Source organism: Platalea leucorodia (genome assembly GCF_965183815.1).
Source record: "Platalea leucorodia genome assembly, chromosome: 4".
NCBI classification, from domain to species: Eukaryota; Metazoa; Chordata; class Aves; order Pelecaniformes; family Threskiornithidae; genus Platalea; species Platalea leucorodia.
The window spans coordinates 63,477,213-63,504,718 of NC_138826.1; the positions used below are offsets into that span (position 1 = coordinate 63,477,213).

General features: G+C 40.7%; 1 protein-coding gene across 4 annotated transcripts in view; it reads right to left on the reverse strand.

The window, feature by feature from the left end:
* The window catches only part of DGKI (diacylglycerol kinase iota), a gene marked incomplete at its 5' end in the record, with an annotated part of 114,390 nt that overhangs the window by 36,100 nt on the left and 50,784 nt on the right, over positions 1–27,506 (reverse strand). For 2 of the 4 annotated variants that reach the window (XM_082309234.1, XM_082309232.1), the window contains 6 exons: positions 13,378–13,503; positions 14,084–14,211; positions 15,726–15,766; positions 17,293–17,362; positions 22,581–22,625; positions 24,469–24,548. In XM_082309234.1, coding sequence (XP_082165360.1) covers positions 13,378–13,503; positions 14,084–14,211; positions 15,726–15,766; positions 17,293–17,362; positions 22,581–22,625; positions 24,469–24,548 — 490 coding nt within the window. Of the gene's footprint in view, positions 1–13,377; positions 13,504–14,083; positions 14,212–15,725; positions 15,767–17,288; positions 17,363–22,580; positions 22,626–24,468; positions 24,583–27,506 lie in introns of all 4 variants that reach the window. The other 2 variants (XM_082309235.1, XM_082309233.1) reach the window with 2 other exon arrangements.

Here is a 27,506-nt window from a genome sequence, read left to right on the forward strand (position 1 = left end):
ATGAAAAATAAAAGCCTAAGAATTACTGAGACCTTCCCCACACTTCCACTTTGACCCTATACATGCCCAATTCAGAGTGACCTGGACAGGCTGGAGAAGTGGGCTAGCAGCAACCCAGCAAGTTCAACAAAAGCAAATGCAAAGTCCTGCACATCAGGAGGAATAAACCCCTGCAACAAGACAGGCTGGAGGCCTACCACTTGGAAAACAGCTTTGCAGAAAAGGACGCAGTGTGTTAGCAGAGCACAAATTGAATGTCAGTCAGCAGAGTTCCCTGTGACAGCAAAGGCCAATGGCATACCGGGCTGTATTTGCACAACCATAAGGTAGATGGAAGTGATTTTTACCCTCTGCTCGGTACTTGTGAGACTTGAGAACAAGACTGACATTCACAAACTGGACTGAGTTCCACAAAGAGCCACGGAGATGGTGAGAGCATATGAGGAGAGACATATGAGGAGAGGCTGAGGGAGCTGGGTTCATTCAGTAAGAGGAGGCTCAGGGAAAATCTTATTGCTGCCTTCAGCTACCTAATGGGAAGGTATAAAGAAGACAGAACCAGAGTCTGCTTGAAGAAAGAAGAGGAGAAGGTGCAACAGTCACAAGCTGGGACATGAGAAATTCAGACTGGACATTAGGAAACACTTTTTCACCATGTGGATGACCAAACAGGGCAACAGGTTGTGCAGAGAGACTATTGAATCTCCAGCTTTTCAGATATTCAAAACTCATCTGGACAAGGCTCTGAACAACTTCATCTAACTGGACCTATTTTGAACGGGAGTTTGGATTAGGTGACTTTCAGAGGTCCTTCCCAACCTGAATTTTTCTGCAATTCTATGAGTCTCTCTGCAAAGCTTTCTGCTTTTACTATCCCTGCTTTCCTGTCATTCTTTCCTCTCAAATATTTCTCATAGACAATGGCCATACTGCCTCACACACCTGGGAAAATGCTGACCAGTAATGCTCCCTGAATCTAAAAAATTCCATTCAAGTTATTTATTATTTTGCAGAAATCCATTCAGACATGTCCTGTTAACCTGTAACAACAATCTGGAGAGCTTAATTTCCTCTAATTCTGCTAAAGGCAAAGATCAGTACTTTTTCTAGCACCTCTGTAACTTCCTTCTGCAGCCTCAATCTCTACCTGCACAATAAACCATTGCCTCAGGCTGTTCACAAGCAGTCCAACATACAGGAATGTAGCTTGGGGCCTCTTAGGAAAACAAGGGCAGCTCAGATGTATTCCTTGCTGTGTCCCAGAAATGGCTGTGTCCCTTATATTGTTCCATATCTTTTCTTATTACCATCTAACTTTTTATCTCTTACCATTTCTCTGTGCAGTGTAGAATGCTTTGAATGAGGACTTGGAACACGGCAATGCAGCTATACCTGAAGTTGTACTGACACCCAGAGGAGTTGCCTGGGAATTGCTGCTTAACAAGGGAATAAAAGATTTTATTGCAAAATTAGATGTAAACCCAAACATGTTTAACCTTGATTTAAAAATGAAGAAGAAGAAGAGAGAGATGTTCTAACATGTTCATCTTGAAAAAGATAGTTCTACTTTGGAATCAAGGTCAAAACATGACCTAAGAAAGCTAACTTGTTTTTTCCTTGAAAAAGAAGGTATTTCCAAATGACCAGCAGGATCACTGTAGGGTGATCATGGCTTGTTTGTTGGTGGTGTTTTGTTTTTTTTTTGAAATACGTGGCCTCTCTTTCTCTTTTCACCACATGATACCAAAGTATCTCAGGGGAATGTAAAACATTCATTCTGAAGAGGGCCTGATCTTTGAAATGCAGTTCTTCCATTTCCAGATTTGCATTAAATCTTCAGAATCCTTACTGACCTACCTGTCAGTTGCTTGATGAATTTGGGGGGCAAAAGAAAGGCAGTAGCAGATGTGGCTCTAACCCTAAAAGAAATAAAGCGAGATCTAGCCACACCACGTAATACTTTGGCGAAACAACAGACTGGATGTCAAAGGACTGGATGCTGTTTGAAACAGCTGTTTATTAAAAAGACCTGGGACAGGCACTAATGGGGCTGGGCGTACACACTGCCTTAACATGCTACATGAAAAGCAAAAAAAGATGTTAGGCGCAATCAGGTAACAAATCATCTGTCCTCTTTCCTCAACAACAGATCTGTGTACTTTTAGTTTTTCCAGAAAAAGATTAACCCAGAGGTCATTTTTCTATTACTTTAGCTTTTTATTTAACCCAGAGAAAGGAATGATTTTGGTAACTGCAAAGCCATGACAGCAAGCACATCAGGTCTACTCTGATTCAGAAGTCACATCCCCACTTGGCCCTCAGGCTAGATGGAGATGAAGCACATCAGCTGCTTGGTATCTCGAGGCACCACCCAAATAATCTTAGGCCAGTTTGTATTTCTAAAGAATCTAGAAGCTACCCTAAGTGGCACATTTGTTACCACAAAGCAAAACAGTGACTCCTGATAAATAGCCTTTAGTGGTTTTGGGAGAAGAGAAACTGGAACAAAGGAATCCCTCAGAAACAGATTCTTGCAATTATCTGCATAAATATATGGCCTAATTTTCACAAGTGCTAAGCACTAAGCAACCCTCACTTGCTTGCCATCTTTAAAAAAAAAAAAAAATCATCTCAGCAGAATTGCTGAGCCCTTTACACTCCTGCTATAGAGTAATTAATGGAGAATAAAACTTGCAATGGGAGATTCAGATATGGTTTTCTGCTGCACTTGTAGACGCCTGGCACAGAAACAAGAATCTGGGAGTCAGGGTTACACTGGCTCCAAGCCACGTCTGGCTCTCTGATTTCGGCTTTTGGCATAATTTAGCCAGGTCCATCTGTCCCTGCTTGCCCATGGGCATCAACACTGCCAGGAACCTCAGCAAGGCTATGTGTTACAGCCCCACTCCTCATGTATTTCCCTCCCATGCACACACCTCTGTGCCAGAGCTGCTAAATGCTCGCTCAGTCTCAGCTACTAAGACAAAGCTGTAGGTTTTAGTGCTCCTTTCCCAGCGTAGAGGAGCAGCAGGCAAGCAGGGACAACTTTTCTCCCTCCCCATTTGAATGCTTTTAAGCTTCCAGAAGTTCCTCCTCTCACCTGAGAAATCCTTTGGCAGGCATTTTAAGAAGAGACAGCACCTTCTACAAACTGACATATAAGTTCACAGCCAGGGGACTAGGACAGGCACCCTAGACATGGAAGGGCAAGGGCAGCTCCCTGCAGAGCAGCCATGCCAAGACGCACAGCCTGGGGAACGTGCTCCCTGTCCCTCAGCAGTTCCCAGGTGAACCGGAGAATCTCTGCCCAACCCAAGCACACTAAACCCAGCCCACATTCGCAGGTGCTTTCTGTTTCAAGCAACGTTTTCTAGAAGAAATAAACCTTTCATGCATACCTCCACCAAGCAAAAACAGCTCACCAATATATTTTTCAAGCAGCCCTAGTGAAAAACCTCACTTTTCGTTCAAGGAGTCAAGTGAAGGCTCATGTCAAAATATTGCTCCCAGGCTCATCCAAACACTCTGAACTTTGTGGGTCTAAAACACTAAATTGCAAACCTCAAAAGATGGTTTATTTTCACATGACTATGCTTTGTCTCTAGTTTTTTGTTGCATGGCATTTTGACACTTTCCAGTTTCCAGCCACAGCTGAAATCTGAATGTGCAGATATCTGAGGAATTAGAGAAAGTTAGCAAAGGTTTGACTTTTTTGAGTTTAACATTTTCAACTCAGGCAAATTATTACACTGCTGTGTAATAATTTATTTATTTATTACACTTCTGTGTAATAATCTAGAGCGGTTATTTTACCAAACTACATTTCTATTCTCTTTGCAAGCCTGTTAAACCAGAATTTAGGAATATGAACGGGGTATCAATAAATACAGTCTGAATGCATCTTATGAGATGTCCTAGTGTAAAAGCTTGGACGCACTATGTATTCCAATGTGTGTGCTACATATGTACAGGACTGTGTTTCATACCCGTGCCCAGAAGCTTATTAGTTTCGACTTTGATAAGACAGCTTGGTACTGAGTGAGAGCACATTAAGAACCAGTCTCCTCTCTGAGCAGATGGCAGCTCCTTATGGCAGGGACAGAGCACATGGACACAGACTTGCTATTCCTGTGCAATGCTCAGAAAACTAGGACCAGGATGGTGGTTTTTTTTTTTTTTTTTTTTCTTCCTTCAACTCTTACAAATAAGTAACAAGTACACACAAATACAGACATACGTATTACCTAAAACTACAAGCTTCACTTCTTTTCCAACTTTTATTGGACTGGAAGCCTGCCGTGCTGGAGGATATTCACCCTGTGTTTATAACAGTGCTTAAAGCAAGCCCAGAAGAATACAGGCTGTCAATCATCCTATATCACACTAATAAACCCAGCTAGCCCCTCTTCCAGTGCCTTTAATGTCACTGGGGGCCATGAGCCTGCTATTTCCACTCCATAAAGCTGAAGAGAGGAATATTCACATTCTGCAATGGCATTGTTGGCTCCACTCTCTCTTCTGCCCTTCTCTTGCCAAGTGCAGTTACCACACGCCTGATGCTTGCAGGAAAGCAGTAGGCCCTAAAGATCAAATTATCAGATGTCATTTTCTTTTACCCAGCCAAACAGAAAGCAAGGGTACAAGAAGTGACTGTCTTGATATGTTCCCCTGCCTTCTTTGCTGCAGAGGTGCTTTACTTCTCAGCGCAGATTCTGCTTCTCAATCCAGGGGCTAAAGTAAGCAAGCAAGGATGGAAGCAAAAGGAAAAAAAGGAAAAAGAATGAGTTGTAACGAGAAAAGAAAAAAAAAGAACTAACTCTATTACTTCTGCCTTGGCTATCAGCCAGAGAGCGGAAAGCAGATTTATAGCTGTTATGGTAAACAACTTAAAGAAAACCAAGGCACCGAGCTATCCATACTCTGTCAACACCAATTTCATCTTTTAAACACACTCTAACAAAAAAAACTTATATTCCACTTGGAAAACTCTTTTTCATCCCCTTATCTACTGGAACTATTCAGAAAACATTTTCAAGCTAGGTGGTAGTTGACTTTTTCAACATTGAGGTAGGCAGGTCCCTTTGTCAAGCACGTTCTTGAAATTACCCCAAGGAAAAGAGGAGAGCTGGACTGCTTGCATTTCCCTTTTGGAAAGCAGGATGCCAGTTAAGAAGCAAGATCTCTCTAAAGAAGCCAATTTGTAGTCTCATGGTGTGTGGGTGTGTTTTGCATGTCACTGTCTGCCAAAATAATTTGTCAGCAGGGTGAATTTCCTCAGCTGCTCACGAGGTGTTGAGATGCTACAAAAATCATTAAGAGCCCTCATTTTGAGGGCTTGGGGGCAAGTGGGTGGGAAAAGAGGAAGCTAAAATCCCACCCAATCCACTCTGGGGAGCTACATTCTGAATAATAAAATTATTTGGTAATAAGTACTGATGAGAAAAAAAAAACATCCTACAGGATGCAGTACAGGATGTACTCTATTTCCACCACATATTGAAGGGGCAGAAACACAAATCCACCTCATCAGATGTGCCTACTGTTATTAAAACCCCTTAGCAATTCAGCACCTCAACAGCAAAGGCTGGAGACTTAATTCTGGAAGAAAACAAACACCCTTTGCATTGCAGTCACATACACAAATAAGGCCATACACATGCAAATGTAAACTAAATTCTGATTTCTTCTATTTCCAATTACAGTTAACAAGAGCAGAAGCAAAAGATGATGTCTTAAAGCTCAGTATTACTGGGAAAGGGGTTGCCAGAAGCATGTGTAAGTACGAAATACTAATGACTTGCAGAAATTTTAATAAGTAAAAACCATGATTTTTCTACACCCCAGTTTTCTGTAGATAAGGCCAGACTTTGGCAGTAGTGACATAAAAATTCTACTAATTAACAGGGGAAAAAGTGATTAAATAAGGTTTTCCATGTATTCAATCGCTTAAAGGCAACACCAGAAGTTGCTGAATGTTCATGTTCAACTGTTTCCAGAACCATCCGATCCTCGCTTTTTGCAAAGATCCCTCAGGTCTGGTGGGTGCAATCACCGCAGAGCCATGGCTCATCCCCTGACACAGCAGGGGCTGTATGTGGTAACACTTTCCCTAGTCCTGCTTCCATATCTTCAGACATCAGAGCAAAATGCCAGGATCTGATCTTCCCATGCCCAGAACCATCCCTGAGATGGTACCAACATGGCTGAAGTAATGCAAAGCCCCTTGAATCCTGAGTTGAGAACGTCTGTTCTCGTGTTTACCTCACCTACACAGGCTGTACATGATACCCTCAGGATATACCAAAAACATCTCATGCGGGTCAGTCTTTGAGAAGATATTTTGGTGCCAACATTATTTTCCATCCCCTGGGATTTTAGAATTGTTTTCTTCTCTAAACTGTGTTCCTTTTTTCTTCAGTTGAGTGAAGGTGTGTCTACTAATCAGACATGTCCAGGAGTCCCTTCTCCTGACTATGACAAGGATGAACATCACTAGAACTAGAGGCATTGCTTAGGGAAAGTGGACATGGATTAAGTGACAATGTGGGAGACACTCAAAACTAACTTGTGAATTAATGTTTGTCCAGGTAAAAGTCTTATTTCCAGTTTCATGACAAACCATTTGACAAATTCATATACATTCTGTATCTACAGCTGTACTTGAGGTTGCTGTATAAGCATCTCCAAATGGAAAAAGAAAACTTCTAGAAAAACTGTAAAAGCTGGACACTCAAATTAGCTTCCAAATGGTAACAGATACCAGCAGCAGTAGCTGTCCTTAAAGAAACTTTTGAAATCCCACAGGCTGCAAAGCAGCACTGGGCACTAAACAGGATTTTTCTTTGCTGTCAATCTGGAAAGAATATGTATTTCACTGGGAAATATTTCTGTCTGCAGTGCTACAGTCTCCAGATTGTTCTTGTATTCAATGATTTTACCACAAAATAAAAATAACTATCCTGTTTTTGAGTAGCTCTGTACTGAACTGACTGTACAGAGAAAATAAGAGATTCAAACTATTTCTGGAAGGTTTGATTTTAAAAACATAGGGATCTAGCAGAGAAAACACACTCCTTTTTGTCAGCCAAGTTCCACCATTTTTAAGAGTCTTCCTATTGTTTGTCAGGCTGAATTTTTTTTCTGGGTGGCAAGAAATGAAGCTTCAAGACAAATTATTCAAGCAGTGCCAAAATTCTGCTAGATTTTCATTGTTACATTGTAAGTTTTTAAGGGAATGATAAAGGACAGAAATATATCTTTTCAGAACCGCAGGCACATATCTTCAAGGTAGAATTCCAAAGGAAACCAATAATTATTCCTTTTTTCCCACTGAAAATCTCAAAAAATAATGAAGGCAGCTAAAATCCTGAAGTATATGGAGAGGATTAATATTCACAATAGGAACATAAAGTACATGAAATTCATTATCTGGGCACTAGAGTGTAAAAAAATTAACAGGTGCCTTCTTTGTTAAGAAAGTCTCCAGAAATAGGGGTAGGCAAACATTTACAGCAGCAACTGAAGAAAAGATTTCCTAATGGTGGATAAATTGTAGCTTCTATCTGGAATGTGCACAAGATTTTAAGTATTGTGACTGCAGCACGCTGACAACAGTGAGAACTTTCAAAATACAGGACCAGACCCCACACTGAGATGCATCACGTTTTCCCCCACTCAGTCTCATCCAGGGAACTTGCTTTCCCTCGAAACAATATCTTATCCATTTGCTATATTCTTATAATTTTTTTTTGCTTTCTTCAAAGTACTTTCCCTATTTAACCCACGTTTACCTTTCCCTGAATCATTCGCAGTTCTCTTTACACCACTTTTCCTCTTCTTTGAGTCCACATCTTTCCTTTCATTAACACCCCCTCCTTTATAATATCGCTTTCCTAGTGAGAGGTGGAGAACTGCTTTAGGCAAACCTTTCTCATGCTCCACTTTAAGGTAGTAAGGTGGCACCTTACAAGCTATTTTAAAAGCATCTAAGACAACAGAAGAGAAAGAAAAGGGAGAGTCTAGCATAAACAGACACTGCATTTTGTTATGCTCTAATTCTATTCTAAGGGCTACACAGGAGTGTACAGTGAAGGTGAGATGGTTATTTATGCCTTCACTCAAATAAGATTTGTTTGAAAGCAGTCAGTACTCATGGAGCCTCACCTGGGATTTTAAACAATGGAAAGTAATTTGTACAGGTGTACAAATAGCTGGTTAAAACATAAGCACTTCACTCTTGTGGCTTAATCTTATAAATGCAGCTTGCACTAAATCTGAACAAGAAAACTAATTCAGATTTTACTATCAAAACACACCAGGGCGGACTACTCTGCCTGTTAAAGAGCTGATGCTGAGTTTTCCAATGCAAGAGTTTTGGGGAAACACTAGAATTTTTCAAGTCTTCACCACCCTTCAAAATTTTAAAGGTTCACTATCACTAGGGAGCTCCTGCCTAGCATGTTTAAATCCTAAGAGTGACCTCTTTATATTTTCTTAACATTCACTAGATGAGCATTCCTTCTCCTTTCCACATGCAAACTTGCATCCCTCATGCTCTTCTCACCTTTTACCACACAAAGATTCCTCCTAAAAAAAACCCCTCAAACCACCTTGTAACATCTGTACTCTCACACTGATTTGCTGGGCAATGATCTGATTCTTGTGGCTGAGTTAAAACACTTGGCATTCAGCCTTTTTCTTCTTTCCTCTCAGTAACTAGGTTATTATTGCCTCATAAAGCAGTGCCTGGGTGGTATTACTAGCTAATTAATGTCTATTTAGTGTAAAGGGCTGCAGCCACCTTCCAGCCCCTACAGGCATTTTTTTTCTTCCTCTCCCTGACAGGACCAGATGGCATTCTGGCCAACCTTCGCCCACCCTTCACGAGCCATGCACTCGATTCATACAATGCATCTAGCAGCTTTGGAAACACATTACTATCACAGCTGGACAGATGCTAGAGCTGTTACTGCCCCAAACAATGGGATAATTAATGACTTCAATTAAAAGATGTAGATTAAACCTCTATCAAGGTACAGTCACTTTTTTCTTTTTGTATGCTGTTGTGGGTTTTATTTTATTTAATTTTCCAGCTCTCATCACATAACAGGGTGACAAACACTTAACTAGGAAGAGAAATACATGGCGAACAATGAATGCTTACAGCAGGCTATGAGGGAATAGTGATCCCCATCTCACTGCACCATTTGATCACAGGATAAATCAGGATGATGAACCCATTCATGTTCAAAGGAAGAGTCCAATTACATGTTTCAGTGGAGTCAGCCCAGAATACTTAGCTTTTTTCAAGATCAAGCACCAATAGTCCAAGTAATTGTCTTCCCATTGTTTTTTGTATGCACAGTTCACACTAATTTGATGTTCCTATTAAGCTACGATCTGCCCCAGCTCCTGCCTACTGTCCTGTCGTGCCCACTCCACACATCGGTCACACATCAAAGAGCCATCAGAAAGGGAGCAAAATATGAAATACCATCAATCAAAAGCCACCTGAAAATTAACTAACATGAAGCTCACTTAATTAAAAACTAAAGCATAAATAATTTTCTCTCAGAAAGACCCCTGCCTCAAAACCATTACATTCAAATTACACTTTACCCCAACAGCTTGTGATCAAAAGCAACATCAAACATCATAATTATTTTTCGATCACATATTCTTTTATCCACTTTCATTGACTGAAGTAATTTAAGGGATCTCTCTATTTGCATACTTTCTCTTCTTAGCTACACTCCTCACTTCTCAGAAAGAATTACTTCATCTTAAAGAGGTTATATATATCTATGTATACACACATACACATATATATGTGTATATATAGTGATGCCAGAGACACTCTAAGCAGCCTGAAGCCATAATATGACCAGCTATGGTCTAATCTGCTCCTAACATCTGAGAAAAATGACCATTGAAAAAACAGCCCCAGCAGGTCACTGATGACACTTTGTCTCACAGCAAGTCCCTTGTCACTTGCCCTAGTGAGAGGCTATAGAATACTGCATTTTGAGCTGGAAGCACTGTACAGTATTTCAGACTAGATGTGAAACACTGGACTAGATGTAAAACACATGACTCTTAAAAGATCCATGGGAACTCCATGTACAGGAGGAATTGTCCCCTCTATGCTCTGCCCTATTGCTTTTGGGGATTTTTGCTAAAATCCTTTCCACAAGTTTTATTTGAAAAATAATTTCTGACGGGACAAATCTCTGTAAAGAACCTATGAGCTACTTCAGCTGCCAAAATATAATAGTGCTTTCTAAGTTTTTCTTTAAAGTGCCAGGTTAGAAAGTTTTTTAGGTTGCAAAGTCAAGCATCCAGAAGCTGAGAAATGCCAGAGCTCATGTATCTGAGCATCATACTCCAGCCCTGTTGCACTCAAGAATTTTGACACCCTTTAATCACATTGGCACCTGCGACTTTCTTCTACTGGACTCCTGCCTCAGTGTTTAAGGAGAGATCTGCTTGATATCCTTTTGTATTTTGTATATGCAGTGCACAGCCTCAGGATTTATTTATTCCACACTACCAAAACTGCGCACAGAATGTAAAATGATTAATTTTCTCCTAAGCATCTCTGACAGAGTCTCCTCATAGTATCAAAGTTTCTTGTGACCATGAAATTTACCCTCACTGTGCTCCTCTAAGGTGAGGTTGCAGTATTATCTGTATTCCGCAGCTGGGCAAATGAGAGTCAGAAGGAAGGAAGGCACAAACTTTCCATTAATTTTAGTAATACAACCTGAGGTACACAGAAAGCCTATTTCTCAGTTTCCAGCCCTTCACTCTCTTTCAAAGTCTCCTTGTAATGGCCTCCCAGGAACCCATCCTACTTCACAGTGGATGTGCACAGAATGAAGAGCCCCTTGTTACTCGCCATTTGTGAAAAGTTTGTTGTAAATCTGCATCATTCAGAAATTCTGTCAGGGAAATTGAGGGTAGAAGCCAGTCCTCCAGAGCAGCATTCAACTGCCCTAACTGTAATAATACCTTGCTTTCTCCGCTGCAATCCCCCACCTCATTTACTATACACCTTCCAGCTTGGCAGCAAATGAGGCAGTGTCTAAACATACTTCAGAGCTTGCCCACCGGTATAATGAATAATCTGCATCAGCCCAGAACTCCAGATTCTGGAGAGAAACAGCCACAGAGCTTTCCCCCATGGCCCTAACCTGTCCCACTCACCTCTTACCTATCTGCACCCCATGTCCTCCTCCTTTTCATTATTCCCATTCTGATTTCCCTGTATGTCCCCTGTGCTCCTAATTGCCAGCTCCCATCCCCTAATCCTGCTCCCCAAGTTCCTGCACACAATCCCTTTTTGTTTCTACTCCTTTGGCTCTTGCAACCTCTTTTCCCTGTTCCTTTATCCATCTTTTCCTGACCCATCTCCGTTTGACCATGACTGCTGCTTCCTTTTTCTCCTTGCTACTGGACATCAGCTGGTGAGCAGCGCAGCCGTCTTTCCCTCAGCCCAGTGGGCAGGCTGAGGATTAAGCACAGAGGGGCATAACTCCTCCATGAGCATGTGCAGACAGAAGCTTCTGAAAGCAAAGCTCTTTAATCTGAGGTGTCTCCAAAGTGCACGAACAACCTCATCAGCAGGGCAAACTCAGGGGTACTTTTGTCCAGACAGTAAAAGGCATCTCCTTGGTATTATGGTGACACTTTATTAAATGTCAAGCCTCCAAAACTTCATTCCAATGAAGGTCATCCCACTACCAGTACTAAAACATCTCAGGAAACAACTGCTGGATTTCTTTATTTTAAAGAAGGTAATTTAAAGGAGCACATTTCCCATAAATCTTGTCTTCAGAAACAACTGACTCTTTTGTTAATTGTTAAAGTTTTAACTAAAGAAAAAGAGAAAGAATCAGTCAAAGACTGAGTCTTACCGTGAAAAATTTCAGCCAAAACCAATTAAAGTTTAGAGAAGCTGTAAAGAAAATAATTCCTAATAGTAGCCAGTGACAGGTACACTTTACTCTGAGCAGTGCTACTGACTTTTCTTGTAATTAATATATCTACCAAAACATAATTGTTCCAGCTAACATTTCCAGTCACGCTGATGTAAACAAAATCATTCTTCTTATCAATTAGAAGTTAGTCCACATGTTGTCACCATCTCTCCACACTGTCTAAAAGTGTCTAAGCATCATTTTTCTCCCAGCTTTGCCAGCTCCAAATTTCAGGCCTTGCCATTCCATTCTGTGGAAAACTGAACCTGAATTCACCACCCTTCACATTGCAAAGGGCATAAAAACAAGAACTGATCCAGAATCTCTCAGGGTACATGGGAGAAAACCAGGTGAGTGTTTCCTGGCAGCGCTACCCAGATCATCCTTTCTTACCATGACATCTCCTTCTCCTGCCAGCAGTTTCCAGTTTGCTGGAAAGTCTCCAGTCTGTAGCCACATGGCTACGCAGCCTCCCATCCACAATGCATCTGCCCTGGAGCTGTACTTGGCAGGCAACTTGCAGCCCCCTTCCACACATATCCAAGACAGAAACTGAAACAAGGACCACATGGTCACTATTTCTAATTTTTCTATACTAAGTTTTAAAACTTGTCCATAGGGATCCAGATGCAGTAGAACTAGAAACATAATGCAGAATTGATGTACACAGTTATACATTAAGTACTTGAGGGGAAAAAACAACCCCAAAACACTAGAATTTTTCAAAGCCAGCAACTGAGTTCAGACAGGTGCTTCCCATCTAAACTTTGGTAGCTATTATGGATCTACTGTTGGTTTTGCAGTTTTTTCTAAAGCAAAAGGACCAAAAAGCTGAGAATCACCGCTAAAATAGGCAAGAAGAACAAGAGATGCTTTTACACAAATCTGAACATGTCAAACAGGATTGCAGTGCTAGAAATCTCTTACATGGGGGAATTATCAGCAACAAAACCACTGTTTAGTCACCCTACACCAACAATGGTATCTGTGGGTCAAGATTATGTGAAAACTATTGCCTACATCTTTGAAAGTGAGAGCGATTATAGAGGTTTCTGCTTTATCACATTGCATCAGAGCTACCTCAAGGGCGAGTGCTTCAGTCTTTCCCATAACCAGTTGCCATGAAGGTTGCCTTAGCTGGAACTTCAGGCATCCAAAATAATGTATTTACTTTTGGAAACTTGGATCTAGGTTTATTAAGGGTGCAGGGTGCCACAGAGGAAAAAACAAAGGCAAGAACATATAATAATGGGGAAAGAGGAAGAAACAGAAGAAGCAAAAGGACTTCTGTAATTTCAGCATGTCAGCACAATTCACTAAGCTTAAAGGAGCCACTAGGAGCTGTCTGTGGTGATGGTGACAGTGCATCATCAAGCAGAGAAATGCAGAGGGCTCTTACTGCAGCATACGTGTCTGGCTGGCGTCCTTTTGTTTGTCAGGTACCTCGTAGTGTGGGGAAATCTTGCCGAGGCCGCTGTCGCTCAGCATCCTCTTTCGAACCGCAGGGTTCCACCGATCTGATATTCTAGGGAGGGAAGAAGGAAGAGAAAGGCATTCACCCCTCAAAAAAAATCACCTCGTGCTCCACTTTGAAGCTGTCTTATGCTTACGGGTTCCCATCATTTTTCAGCCCATAGCAAGCTAAAATAGCTTAATTCACTATGAGTATGAGACTGTTCCTGAAGATGAATAGGAGCATTTCTGGTCTGCCCAGAGGATGAGAAGAAACAGAGACACTTAACCATCATTCTTATGCACAACGGGCTTCAGGGCCTTATACAGCGGCATCAGAGCCCTGACCATGCAGAGAAGGGGTTTGTAAGTCAATTGATACAGCTTTATGGCGGGGCAGATACAGTCAGGGGGTGTGAGGAGTTTGAAAGGTGCCGAAGTCCATTAGCCCTGCTGTGTGCTCCAGGATACCTCAAGGAACAGATATTATTCCACTGTCCTTCTGTCATTACCATGGCTGCATCTGATCCTGTCCCCAGCTCCCCACCTAAGATTTGCCCTCTCACATCTCCCAGTATTTCAGAAAAAGGGACCAGGAAAGAGATGCCCAACTCTAATAGGGCTGCTGAAAGGTAGATCCCAGCACTACTCACCCAGAGGCCTGCTCCACTACCAGATCAGGCATTCCTGGTGGCGTCCCCACCTGCTGTGACATTACCAGCTCTGGGTCCAGAATAAAAATCTCGTCCTGCGAAATTTCCGTCACAAAGTGCAAATGTTCCTATTGGAGTGATACAAGGAACAAATAATGAACCTGCATCATCACTGGTCTCTCAGAGCACCCAGCTGGCTATAGGAAAGCTGGGTGCACATCAGGGTCTCTGAAGAGCATTCATGGGACTCTGTGTATTTATTTAAGTGCACACACATACACACACACTAAAGCCAATGCCACTGAAATCACCAATAAATACTTCATTGATTTCAAGCCAAGTTGAAAACTGGAGGTCTACCCAAAAAGCCGAGGTTTGCATTTCACAATGAGGACCAACACTTAAGGTCTGCCCTCTGATGATGGCTGACAGAAATTTTCATTGTTTGGGGGTACTCTCCCAGACCTCCATTGCTTGTACATTCTGGTTTCACATCTCCATTACCAAAGCTCTCTTTCTCACTCCTTCTTTTTTGTTATTGATACTGAAGGCTCATTGTCCTTCAAAAAACTCCAAGTGAGAGTAGGCCCGTCTACATAGGTGAATGGGCAGGAAACTTCCCACCATTTGTGTGCTGGAATGATCACACAGTATTGATCTTTTCCCCACAGAAACACAGGACAAAGGAGTAGGAAGGAAAGATGACCATTTGTACAAAGTATTAAAGAAATGCAGAATAAGCCAAACAGAGTCACGTTGATCAGTTTAACCTCTAGCAGCATCTCCTTCACCCTTGCTTTCCAAATGTTAAAGTACAACTTCATCAAAACATCTATATGACTGTGTGCAAAGAAGTCCCATGGTGACTATGTGCAGACACTGAACCTGGGACCTCTGAACAAAAGCCACAGCTCCTTCTGCTTGAACGAAACCACCAGCTGCTTTTGCTAGGAAACAGTCATATGTTCATGTGATTCAGAAACAGCTTACACAGTTCTCAGGGGCACCAGGTACAAATGACCACTGTGTGAAATCCACAGTTTGCACTTAATGCTGAGCCACTAATTGGCTTGTTCTGGCTACAAATCAGAAACATCAAAAGCTCTGTAAAATTTTCAAACTGTCTTTTAGAAAATATATTCAGATTGTCTAATCTATACCACAGGTTTGAATCCAATGGAGCTAGACACTCTTTTGGAGTTCCTTGGGAATATTTGATACAGCTCTGTTCATAATTCTCAACTTGTAACATCACCTTAATTTCCATAGCTATTCCATGTCACACACACAGGATCAAGACTTCTGGTGACTAAAAGCATCAGTGAAAAGATAAACTCAAATACCTTGGTGTCACACAGATGTCCTTAGTAAGATTTGATAAGGATGACAAATGTAGAAAATTCTGATCTGTACATCAGATTGGTAGTAAACAGAAGGGCAGATGGTAAGCAGATATAAAACTTCAGTGAAACAATGTGAACTACATCAACTAAAAAATGGCCCAGAATTTTTTCTCTACTTTTCATGAGACATCAGTAGCGTTTTAGAAAACACAGGCAGAATGGCAGATAATTCATTTTAAGCTGCATCTGACAAGCTTTAAGAAAAAATTTATAGAGACGGTAACCAAATAAAGATTTACCTGAGATCTGTCAATGCGGTAAAAACGATCAGCAGAAGTTGCTGCAAGACAGAGAAACAACAGAGTCACAGTGAAGAAAATGGTCTGAGCAGAACTGAGTGGACAAGATTGGCTGAGCTAACATCACTACCACGTAAGACAACCTCTGTGTCAGTGAAGTCACAGTGATCTCACAAGAACATAAACTGATTCATTCATTACGTCCATATTCCTATCCCATTAAACGGTGAATTTAAAGGTGAGGCTTAACAAAACAATATTCACTGAAACTATTAACTTGAAATAAATATTCAAAAACATATAAAATGGATTTCAGGCTTATAAGAAGAATTGATTACATTAAAATATGTGACAGAAAAAGCTGCATTGTTCCGATACGAGTATAGCAAGCATATAATGAAATTGATGGGTCTAATAGGATTAATTCAAATTTTGAATCTAAAGAACAATAACATGCTTGGGAGCTCTTTGTAAATCAAATGCACGGCTACAGATATTCACCCTGAATTACCAGTACGCTCAAGGAAAATTTATGCTACTCATGAAAAACACATGAAAATAGGGGAGATTCTCTAAATAAAGCACCTAATACGAATCTTGTCACTGCCAAATAATTTGTATTACTAAACCCAGAAGTATTTTATTACCTACAATGTGCTTCATCAGATGCAATTTTTTTTTTGTTTCTGCTTTGCATTTAGTTTGGCCAGTGAAATCAGATTCGTTCATTCTAGAGTTTTGACACAAGAGCACAGTGATGGAGCATTGTAGGTTTTGGCACTGCAAGGGAATATCAAATCCCTAAAGACAAAAACTGAATGCATCTACCCATCCAGCTTTCTTCAAAAACCAAACAGATTCTCAATATGTTTTTTATCTATTTCCCTCATGAAAGACAAGGAAGAGTGATTAGAAATTGCCAAGGAGAAATTGTTTTTGTTTAGAACAATAAAAATTTCAGTCTCCCCATGCTGAAGCTTTTGCAAAAGCAGATGCCATCCATTTTAGCTGCTAATTCCAGTGCTCTGGAGCCTGATGTAAAGCCCAGATAAGCCATCTGCTTTAACAAAGTCTGAATCAAATACAAGTGCAGCTCTCCAGGGAGTTACATGAAGTGCAGTCTTACAGGGAAAGGGAGGTACATTTCCGTCACCTATGCACTATAGTACCTAAACACTATAGTACTTAAAAGAGAAACCAGAGTGAAGAATGCAGCCTTACCAGCAGCAGCGCATTGCCACAACCAGCCGCACTCAGTCCAGGCAATGCCATGCAGTAACTGCTGCTCATCACAGCAGAGACACTAATAAAGCAAACCTCTAACCACCCTTAGAAGAACATGTCTCCTTGGGGTGACAAAGCTACAGCAGACATTTTGATTGCTAGATGAAGGGCCTGTTTCATTTTTCAGAAGGGAAAGGGAGGCACTCAACTCCTTTTTCACCTGCTCAGTGTAACAAGAAGGAACAGTTACCCCTCCATAGTAATACTCTCAGGTGCACTATCCTTCACATGCACACCAGAAGCAAGCAGCATGCTAGGCACAAGAGAAGGGAGATACACTTACCATCTAGGAAGCACCATCTAGGAGAGAGCCTCTGAACAGAAAGTACTCTGGGGAAAGAGCTTTCCTGGTCCTGGATAGGGCAGGGAAATGACATAAAAAAATAACAAACTGTTCTTTCTCTAAAAAGAACTATTTTTTAGTCTCTGCGTTTTTCTTTTTGCTCTACTGACATTGCACAATGTGCAAAACCTACATAACCCAAACCCACTGGATTTGCTTCTCACTGATATCAGGGTTTAACATAGAAAAGAGTAAACTGATACAGTTAGCTTCAGCCACATCCTCATCTATCCCCTTCCCTTCAGCTCAGCAATACGAAAAAGCTTTGCATCAAGAACAGCTTTCTTAGCTGTCTCCAGTCCCCCTTATTTGTGGGGACACAGGAACAGAGAGAGGTGCAGGAGGTCAAAAATACACATCAGTATCAGAAAACCAGCCATGAACTCTTATTACTATGTTTGTTTCTTGTGTGCCTGTCACCTTCCTTTATTCTAGCTCAGTATTTTTACACTCTTTCCCTCTTCTACTGATCTGCCACTCGAAGCAATTGACCACTTCGCCTGTGTCTGGTGTGTCCCAAATGCACATCAGGGTAAAAAACGTGTTATCCTCTGCACTCAGAATACAAACAGTGCAGACCTGGAGACCACTGCCAGCCAAACAAACAAACATCCTACGTCGGCGTGGTCCCATTCTGGCTAAAAAGGCCTGCTCCTTGAGAGCCAACAGGCATTATTTCAGGAACCAAACCAAATGACTGAGGAGGAGCGAAGACCTTCTTCCTGACCTGTACTCATCAGGGAGCCAAACAGGCTGCTCCTTGCGTTTTCAACTCTCACTATGCTGGAGAGGCAAAAGGGATCTCAGGAAGCAGAGGGTGGTCATGGCTCTGCTCCATGCTGCCAGTGGATGGCCAGCTAACTTCCTAAAGCCACTGGGACACAACGTTTAAAGATAAATAGATTTGCACAAGACAAAACACAACAGCATGGATCTTGGGCACGCACTCAAAATTTGTACAGAGCCAGATTCTATCCTTATTTATATCTTAAGCAGTAAAATCAGTACATCTGCAAATGATGTAAATTCAGGCATATACTAGCTCAAGATTAAACTTCTCCTTCAGACAACAGACTACAGAGTGGTATACTAAATCACAAGGCAAGAAAAGAAAAAGTAGAAGCACTGGGGAGGAAAGGTACCTTTGAGAATAGTATTGCTCTGCACAGAAAGCACAGAATGTGAATAATGTATATGTACATATATTCATACCATGGGCATAGATTGGTGAAAACAGACCAGGATACAATGATATGTCATTGGGACTTCTCAGAATATCACACAGGAGCCCAGCACCTTTCCTGACAGCAGGGTGCAGGACAAACGATTTTCGTATTGGGAATTGTACAGCTATATCACATCAGTAGTTGTTTGAAGGTCCAATACCAGAAAGTAAAGGCTGGCTGAAAGAGCGAGTTCCAAAAAGAGATTTCAGTCATGGGTTTTCAGTCAGAAGGGACAACAGGACTATGAACATTTCACCCCTAGCATAACACAGAAATCCACCACTCCAGCCTGAGCTACAGCAGACCTTTTAGAAAGGCACCCAGCCTAAGTGAGAGACTCCAAGTGACACAAAACCTGCCATTCCCTCAGGCAGCTGGCACCATGTACATAGTTTGAAGGAGGAAAGTGAAGCTGCTTCGTATACAAGACGAGGAAAAGTGCAGAAACACCAACACAGAGTTAAAATGAAAGTTTACGGTGTATCAAACATGTCCAACACATCTGGAATGTTCATACAGATTCTCAAAGGTTCACCGTTTCCTATATATTTTCCTCTGCTTTTACTGCCTAGTGTTTATATCATTAAGAAAACCTGGAAGTAATAGTTGTTTCTCAGCAATTTATCCTACTGTTTTGCAAATCTGACATATTTCTAAAATACTTCTTATCTGAGTAGCCATGTGTGAGAAAACGTTAAGAAAACAATGAAGAATATATCGACAGAAAAATGGGAGTTTCATCAGTCTAGTTCCCCAGGCTGCCCAGACATGTGTCAGATGACAGGGAAGAAGCACTTTGCTTTCTTCAACCTGGAGAAAATCTCGAAGAATGCTGAAGGAATTTGTCATTTCAGTCTGACTGGGTAAAAAAATTTCCAGATTGATTACAGAGCAAATAATGCCCTCATAAGTTAAGAGGCAGACATTGCTCTTTGGTTTACATAAAGGTATCTGACACTTTTTCAGCCACCTGAGAAAAAATGAGGTCACGCTGATGTTGTACAGACACACACAAGTTCTTGGCTTCCCCAGCTTCCTGGTCAGCAGGGTACCTGTATGTGCTATGTGTTGTTTTCAAGCATCTCTGGTGATGATTAGCATTTTGCATTTGGATGGACACTCATTTCTCAGCCAGGTGAATGCATATCAGTGCCTGGCGCAATGCTGCTACAAAATGTTATTATTTCATTTGGTATCATGACAACTTTTGCAAGATTCATCTTATTAGCTTCTGCCTCTGGAGTTGACTGGAACCATCTATTACTGCCTTTCCTTTCTGCTTATCTAGGACAGAAAAGCAAAGATGTTCCAGACAACTCATCTGTTGTCTCCCCAGTGCCCTAGAGTTTGGCTATAGTTCTGGCAACAGATCTTGTCTGAAATGTTACTGCAGAAACTTACAGATTGTACTTGACTAAAACCATATACACATATGTAACTTCTAATGCATGATACCTGCATCTATAGCCACCCTGATAAAAATAAAACAGCCTCAATTCTCTCCCATATTTAGACTCAAGGATTTTACTTGATCCCATAAACCTTGCTCTCATATACAGGTTTTGTTTCCAATCTCTGTGCATTACAGGAGAGATAAAGGCCACGACAGCATAACATTCCATAAGGTGAACTGTTTCAGCACATGGGGACCAAATGACATCTCTCAGTGGTTTAAGCATCAGATTTAAAATACACCTATTTTCTCTAATGTGGGCTTACGGAGTTGTGGGATGCTTAGGTTTGCTTGTATTGCAACTGAGGTGTATGTGGGAGAGTCAAGGGCTTTCTGAAATCCACTAGGTTTGCTAATGTCTCTGTACCTACATGCACAAAGCCTCATGCATCTTAATATTTGGCCCACTATTTGTGGAAAGGTGAGGACTGGGATACAAAGGACAAAAGGAAGAAAACATCCAAAGATAACAGTGCATACTAAAAAGGTAGATGATACAAAGAGGAGACGTAAGTAAAAATTCATAGACCTAGCAGAGTACATAATGCTGGGAAAATGAAGATAGGGATAATGCTGGTAAATGTAAATTCAAGTCGCAAATTGCATATTGTGATATGCTGTTTCCAAGAGTTCATTACAGTTCAACTACAGAACTAGCTTGGGAAGTCTCAGGCCCACAAGAATGATATTTTATAAGCATTAAACTCACTAGAGAAACAAAACAGAACAACAAACAACCCTAGCATCATTTTTCTCACTTGCACCAGGGCTTGCTGATGTTTCTGCTGACTCCCCATGTTTTGAGCTGCAGAGGAATCATGCAAGAGAACTGCATTTATGAGACCTAAAAGTACCTGTGACACCTTATTAGTGAGGTAAGAAGACAGTTCCATCAACTCAAGCACCTTATCCATGCCCTTTATTCCCTGCTTTTTCCCCTTTCTGTAATATGTAGAGGGATACCAACAAACATGGAACAAACCTCAAATTGACCTAACAAGACAGTTTGTAGAAATGACCCACTGAGAATAAACGAATATTTGAAGAATTCAGGATAAACGAGTACTGAAGAAAAAACACAGAGGGGGGTGCATTCAAAATGTAGCATCATAAAAAATTGATAGCATGTTAGGGATTTCACACTGATGTGCGCTAGAGGAGGTGGCTAGGCAATTAATTTATATACTGCTATAACTGCAGAGGTTAGAGCCAAATATGGGGATGACTGCTGACATCTCATACTCTCTTTTGGCCTGCTCCATACATGCAGATTTAGTTCTTTGTTTTACCTCAGGCAGTTTCCTATCCATAGAGCAGTCAGCAGCCACTTAGGTTAATTTATAATGAGTGGAACAGAATAATACATGCTGTTTTATTAGCCAATTCACTAGACACTAACACTGCTCTAAAACTCAGTTCCAGGGCAATGATTGATACAAATGTCAAAAATATGAGCTTAAAATTGGACAGGGAAATGCAGAAACAAACCATGAACTGGTATGAAGATGGCAACTCCAGGAAAACATGCTAAATTGCATTTTCTCATAGTGTCTTCCTGCATTCAACGCATTTACAGGCATTCTGGACAAACTGGCATTCTGTATCACCCAGGTAATCATGAAGCCCCAAGAAATTATCTGCAATTTCACCACAATGGGTTCCCATCAGCTGGATCTCTGCATGTTTTTTCGGTGAACTCATTCCTGCTGATCCCAACAAGACTTGCATTGTTAAATCTAGGAAAAGGCTATCAACACCACACAAACTTGTCTTGTGATCCCAGGCACTGTGTCAGCTGACCATGGTTTGTGTCAAGTCTCTGCACTGATGTCAAATCAGCTCAGGAGTCAGCAGACTTAGTTTATTCCCAATTTCAGCATTGTGCTTATTTTACTGAGAGAAATATGCATTCTTGAACAATACTTCCAACTGTAAAGCCAAGTTCTGTATTGCATAAATTGTACAATAAAGTTGTAAAATGCACAAAGAGACCAATTTTAAAAACTAGCCACCTAAAACTAGAACCTTCTTGTCATATACAAAAGACACATTTGTGCCCAGGACTGATTAAAAAACTACTCTGGAGATTATGTTTCAACTAGAGGCAACTGACTGTGGTGCACAGAATTTTTAAGAGGTTAGGCCTGCTAGCACACCTTTTTTCTCATTGATCAACTTTAGTACTACAGCTACGCAATATAACATGTTATTGTTCAGTTTCTCAGACAGAGAAACAATTTTACTTTTATCATCTGTCCTACAGGACACATTCTCTCATTCGCTTCAATATGCAAGGCACTGCTATTGCAATGCCACTCACATGATCATGCTGTGCTAATTTGAAAGATGATTCCATAAGGTTTGCAAGGAAAAGGATTGTCTGAGGGAAAGCAGAATGAACCTCCAACATTTGAGGGTAACTGATAATCAGAAATTCATCTAACATATGGGTATCTAACAAAAAGAAAACCTGGATTCAAATGCAAAGAGTGCTGTCCACATTGTTAAGCTTCTTTTTGTTCTGATACTAAAGGGAAAGCTTATCTTACCTGATAATGAACTCTCTGTGTAGTAGAAGTTACCGACTGTAGGTCCTAGTAGGAGGATGAAAGACATGCCGATGATGAAAAAAAATTAAAGCAACAAGAGGTCTTTGCAGTTCTACTTTCTGAAGTGTTTGGGCAAACACAAATAATTTTGCAAGTATTTCTCACTGTTTTTAAGTGTGTTAAATAAACACCACAGAATAGTCATGGAAAGCTCACTTAAAGTTTAGTTTCGCATGCATTTGGTGAAAAAAATGGTTTTTAAAATATAGAGATTATGTTAATAGATCTTCACCATATCACAGACCTATTTGTTCCATGAAAATGATCTTAATTTAGAATATCAGCAATAAAGCGAAAGAAAAGATGCTAAAATCCATAATTCTTTTTTGCAAATATTTCTGAGTAATTAGTGCACTAAAGAAAACCACTGGCAGCTCTCCCTGTTTTAAGATAACCTCATGTCAGGGAGGTCATATCAGAATGACCCTAGTATTTAGCAGGGTTCAGGAATCTAATTTATTTTAGTAGAGATATTGTCAAATAGTTTCAGCCCATGACATAGCCTACTTAAAAGCCTGGCCTACAGACCATAGCTCCCCAGTTAGCATGGCAAGCTGGCAGACTGCAGACAGCCTTGGCACCTCCATTCCCAGCAAATGGGTCTGAGCCGAATCAAGCAAAAATAAGTAGTACAAACCCTGCAAAAGGTTGGAGAAACACAGTTCCTCCACAACCACTATGGGTAATTCAACCAGAACTTCTAGCTGTGCTTCCTCCAGGGCTGTGCAACTACTCTCCACCCAATACTGGCCATATTAAGTGGCCTGAGCTCAGTCTGAGACCACATTAGTAACCTGCTGAGAACATCATCCCTATTATTTCAATGTAATTTTCCACCACCGGATACCTCAAATATGCATCACCTTACAATATGGTTTTATGTCTGATAATAATAGCCATGCCTCAGGTCTGAATGTTCAGAAATGCATTTGATGAAGGGAATCCTGGCTGAAATGCAAAAAAGTGAAAGCCTATAGTCAGATACTAAGGCCCATATTCAGGCTGCAAGTGCCGAGTTTCAAAACCACAGGGAAGTCAGTGTCTCCCAAAGGGTTCAGTGGGAGGGATGAGGTTCATAGCTCCTATATAAATTGGACCACCTATTTAGAAACCTACATAATGTCCTCACACTTGTAAATGTTGAAAGATATCAGTAAAAGGTTAAAACCAGACAGAGACAGTATATTAATGAAAATCCATTAGTTTTATCACTAAATGCATACACACTTAAAATTATTCAGGTAATGGGGCATTTGGAGTCTCCATTTCCCAGACTATATTGTAGAATGAACTCGTGAGGCAAGGTGTTCAACACAATAAGAGCGACATTATATGAGCTCGTCATGAGCATATACTTCTGTGAATTTGGAAATATCTAGTTGACATTTGTAGTGTTTATTGGTGTCTCAGATTACTCCATGACAGTATTAGAGAGTGCCATTTGCATAATTAGACCCACTTGAATATCAGAATGTTTATCCTTATATAACACGCTTTCTAATCAATAATTTGTGTAATTTCAGCAAGGTATGTGGAGAGCCCTGGTATTCCATTCCAATTCAAGGAAAAGTAAACACACCCATCCACATCAATTCTGTTATCATTTAGAAGGAGTCAGTATGACTTTTCATTTCCTGTTTAGACAATATTTTTCAGTGCTACTTCTGCTTTTATTATCATATCATAACACTAAAGTTTTGTTTTCAGTGGTAGGCAAACTGCAATACTCTTAATACATGGTTGTGGCAACTATTAGACCTCTGCACTCAGAACTGAAAGCAGCATAACATAAATTAAAATACGCTACCTGAATTCACAAAAACCTCACCTCTTGTAGACGGTCAATGTACATACGACAGGTCTCCAAGTCACAATCTCCTCGTACCACTATAATTCCTAGGGGAATGGCTGGAAAATCAGAACCAAAGAAAAACCTCTTTAACTGAAGTCTCTTGAATTTTAATAAAATTGCAATATGCTTCATTTCTTTTTTTAAATAATGTCCTCATGAAAGCTTTCTGCTATCTAAATCTTAACAGTCATTTAAAAGCAGGAACATATTATTCATCAGTAGTTTCACCCACTTGTAATTATCAGAGATTCTGGTTTTCAACTGTCTTTCATACCAAAGAAGCTAAAACAGATTCAGCTGAATTGTGTACTTCATCGTCTGATGTTATCATCAATTATTAACTGCAAAGAAAGGAACATACCCCAGAACAAGAGTTTAGGGAGGTACTCTTACACATTGAAATAAGAGTGATATTTCATTTTCAGAACTCTCAAAAGTCTACAGAAATGATTGAAAGTAATGAAAGTCACAGCCTGAAGTCACAGCCCGATTTCAGAGAAAACTGTCTACCACCATGTTATTTTGATGTAAGACTGCTTTCAAATCAAAACAGACATTATTCCATCTACACACAAAATGGGCACATCATCTCCATATTTTCTCAGAGAAAAAAAGAGAACTTGTAAAAATACTGCAAATAATTCCCCTCAGCTGAGGGCAGCATTTTTAGTAACAGGGGATTTAGGTTTCCACAACCATTCTGTTCTTGCAGCCAAAAAAAACCCAAAACAAACCCACAAAAAGAACAAAAGAGAAAAAAGTATATGTGAGTCCACAAGGAAGGTACCAAGAGAGCTACGTACTAAGATCTCATTAAATAAAAAGGAAACAAGTGAAAACTCTGGAGTCCCTGATTTTCTAAAACTGAATCACTGAATGAAGTTCTTTTTTCTCCCTGGAGGGTCTCTAATCAAACAATGGCCCAAAAAAGTAGGGGAGCATCAGGAAAGAGATTTATTATCCTCATATGAAGTATTCCAGAAGGAGAGAATATCAACTCATAAACAGTGTTGGTAACTGGATAACAAGAAGCAACATAAAGTCACTGACAGTTCTGAGATAAATAGAAAAAACAACTGTGCTGCAGCCTCTCCTGCCGATCAGAAGAAGTTGATTAAGAGAGAGAGATACTTATCTACTGAGAAGTTCCTCATTCTCATAAGAGAACAAGGCAGTACGAAAAGATAATGAGGAACGTGACTTATATTTTTGTGGCCCACCAAGGCTAGAAGCACAAAGAGAAGCTCAGTGGCCTCAGGGAGAAGAGTAGGGGAGCACCTACGGCAGTCAAGGTCCTTATGGGCCTCAGAGGCCAGCGCAGAGCTCTGGGGACACATCAACAAAGCTGCCAGCATCGTGTTTGGAAAGCAATTCAAACAGCAGAACAGCTATGAACCCGGGAAAACCAGAAGCAGGGAAAAAAAGCTGGAGGGAGAAACAAGAAAATAAAGAAGGCATAGGCAGAAAGACCAGGGAAGAAGGGAGGAGCTCGCGCTTCTCCTGAAGCAACACTGACATCAGATAGTGATGCCAATCCACCTGCTCATTTTCAGAAAGGCCAGAAGGGAACAGTTCTCATCGCGACCTCCCAGATTTTTTCATTACAGAACAGAGTCTGAGAGACAAGCAAGTGGAACAAGGGTCAATCATGAGGTTTGCTTTACGCACTCTAGCACTCTGGATTACAGGCTGATTCTCTTGCTTAGTGTTTATTATTGCTTAACCTGCTCTGACAGAAGACCCTTAAGCTCTTTGTAGAGAGTACTTAATGGCTATCTAGTTTCAATTCAGCAGATCCCTCTGCAGCCCTTACTGAAAGAAATGTTTGTTAAATTCATTTATAGCCCTAAAAAGTGAATTGCAGCAGACGCGACTACACCTCCAATAGCTACAGAGCACTGGGGAGCTACACCACTGGCTCACAAACTGCCACCACCGATTTTGTCTCTTTTCTGTTGAATTCCTTCCTTCATGGAGGAGTATATGCACTTAATGGGGACCAGAGTTTTGACCTGCTGAAACAACGCAGCTAACAGAACTGAAATCTATAATTATCACCATTCCTGACAGCCCAAAGGAGAAGGACCTTACAAACATTTGCAATTCTAAAGAAATCCACCAAAATGCCTGAAAAGAAAACACTAATATGCAATACATAGTTTAGCAGTGACATTTATGGGCCTAATCTACACAAGTGAAAAAGAAAGTCATTATTCACAGGTTTAATTAAATTAGGTCCCTTCTGTTCTTGGTGGTCATAGAACAATTCTGGAATTCTGGGCTGAGTGACTTTGTTCTTAAAAAGAGATATGTGACTTTTGCTGCCTGGGAATCCTGAATTAGCACAACCTATGGCTTTAAGGGTCAATGGCTAGCTAAGGGATAAGGTGCGTGAGGTGGGTCTCAAATGGTTCCATTCCATATGGTTCATGTTCATTTGAAAAACCTGGTAAGTCATTAATGGATAACACTACAGTATATGCTAAAATATTGCTTGCCAAAGGTTTTTTGGTGGGGTTTTTCTTTTGGTTTGTTTTTTTCCAAGACTCATTTGGCTTTCAGCAAGGAAAATGTTCCCAGCCCTCATTTTTATCATAAACCACAGTCAGTATGCACAATGCACCATGCAGCCAAGATTTTCAAAGTGCTTCACAATAGCTGCTGTTTGAAAACAAAAGCAAATCCTTAATGATTGATAATGGGATTGAAACTATGGGATTGTTGCTCATTCTAAATATAGGGCAATGCCCTGCAATAGGGGCAAAATGAGGTAAGTTATGATGAATCAGTTAAAGGCATAAAGTTAACGTGCATGACATTAAATGTCATTGTGGGCACTTCCATTCAGGAATAAATGAACATCTACCTTTTCTGAATATCCCTGTGTGGATGAGGATGTGGACAGTACAGACCAGTACTGTGGGACACTGATTACTAGATATGCCAGGTGAGAAAAGGGAGAACAAAGTCTTGCATTAAGAGCACAGGCGCTGCAGAGCAACTTTCCCATACAC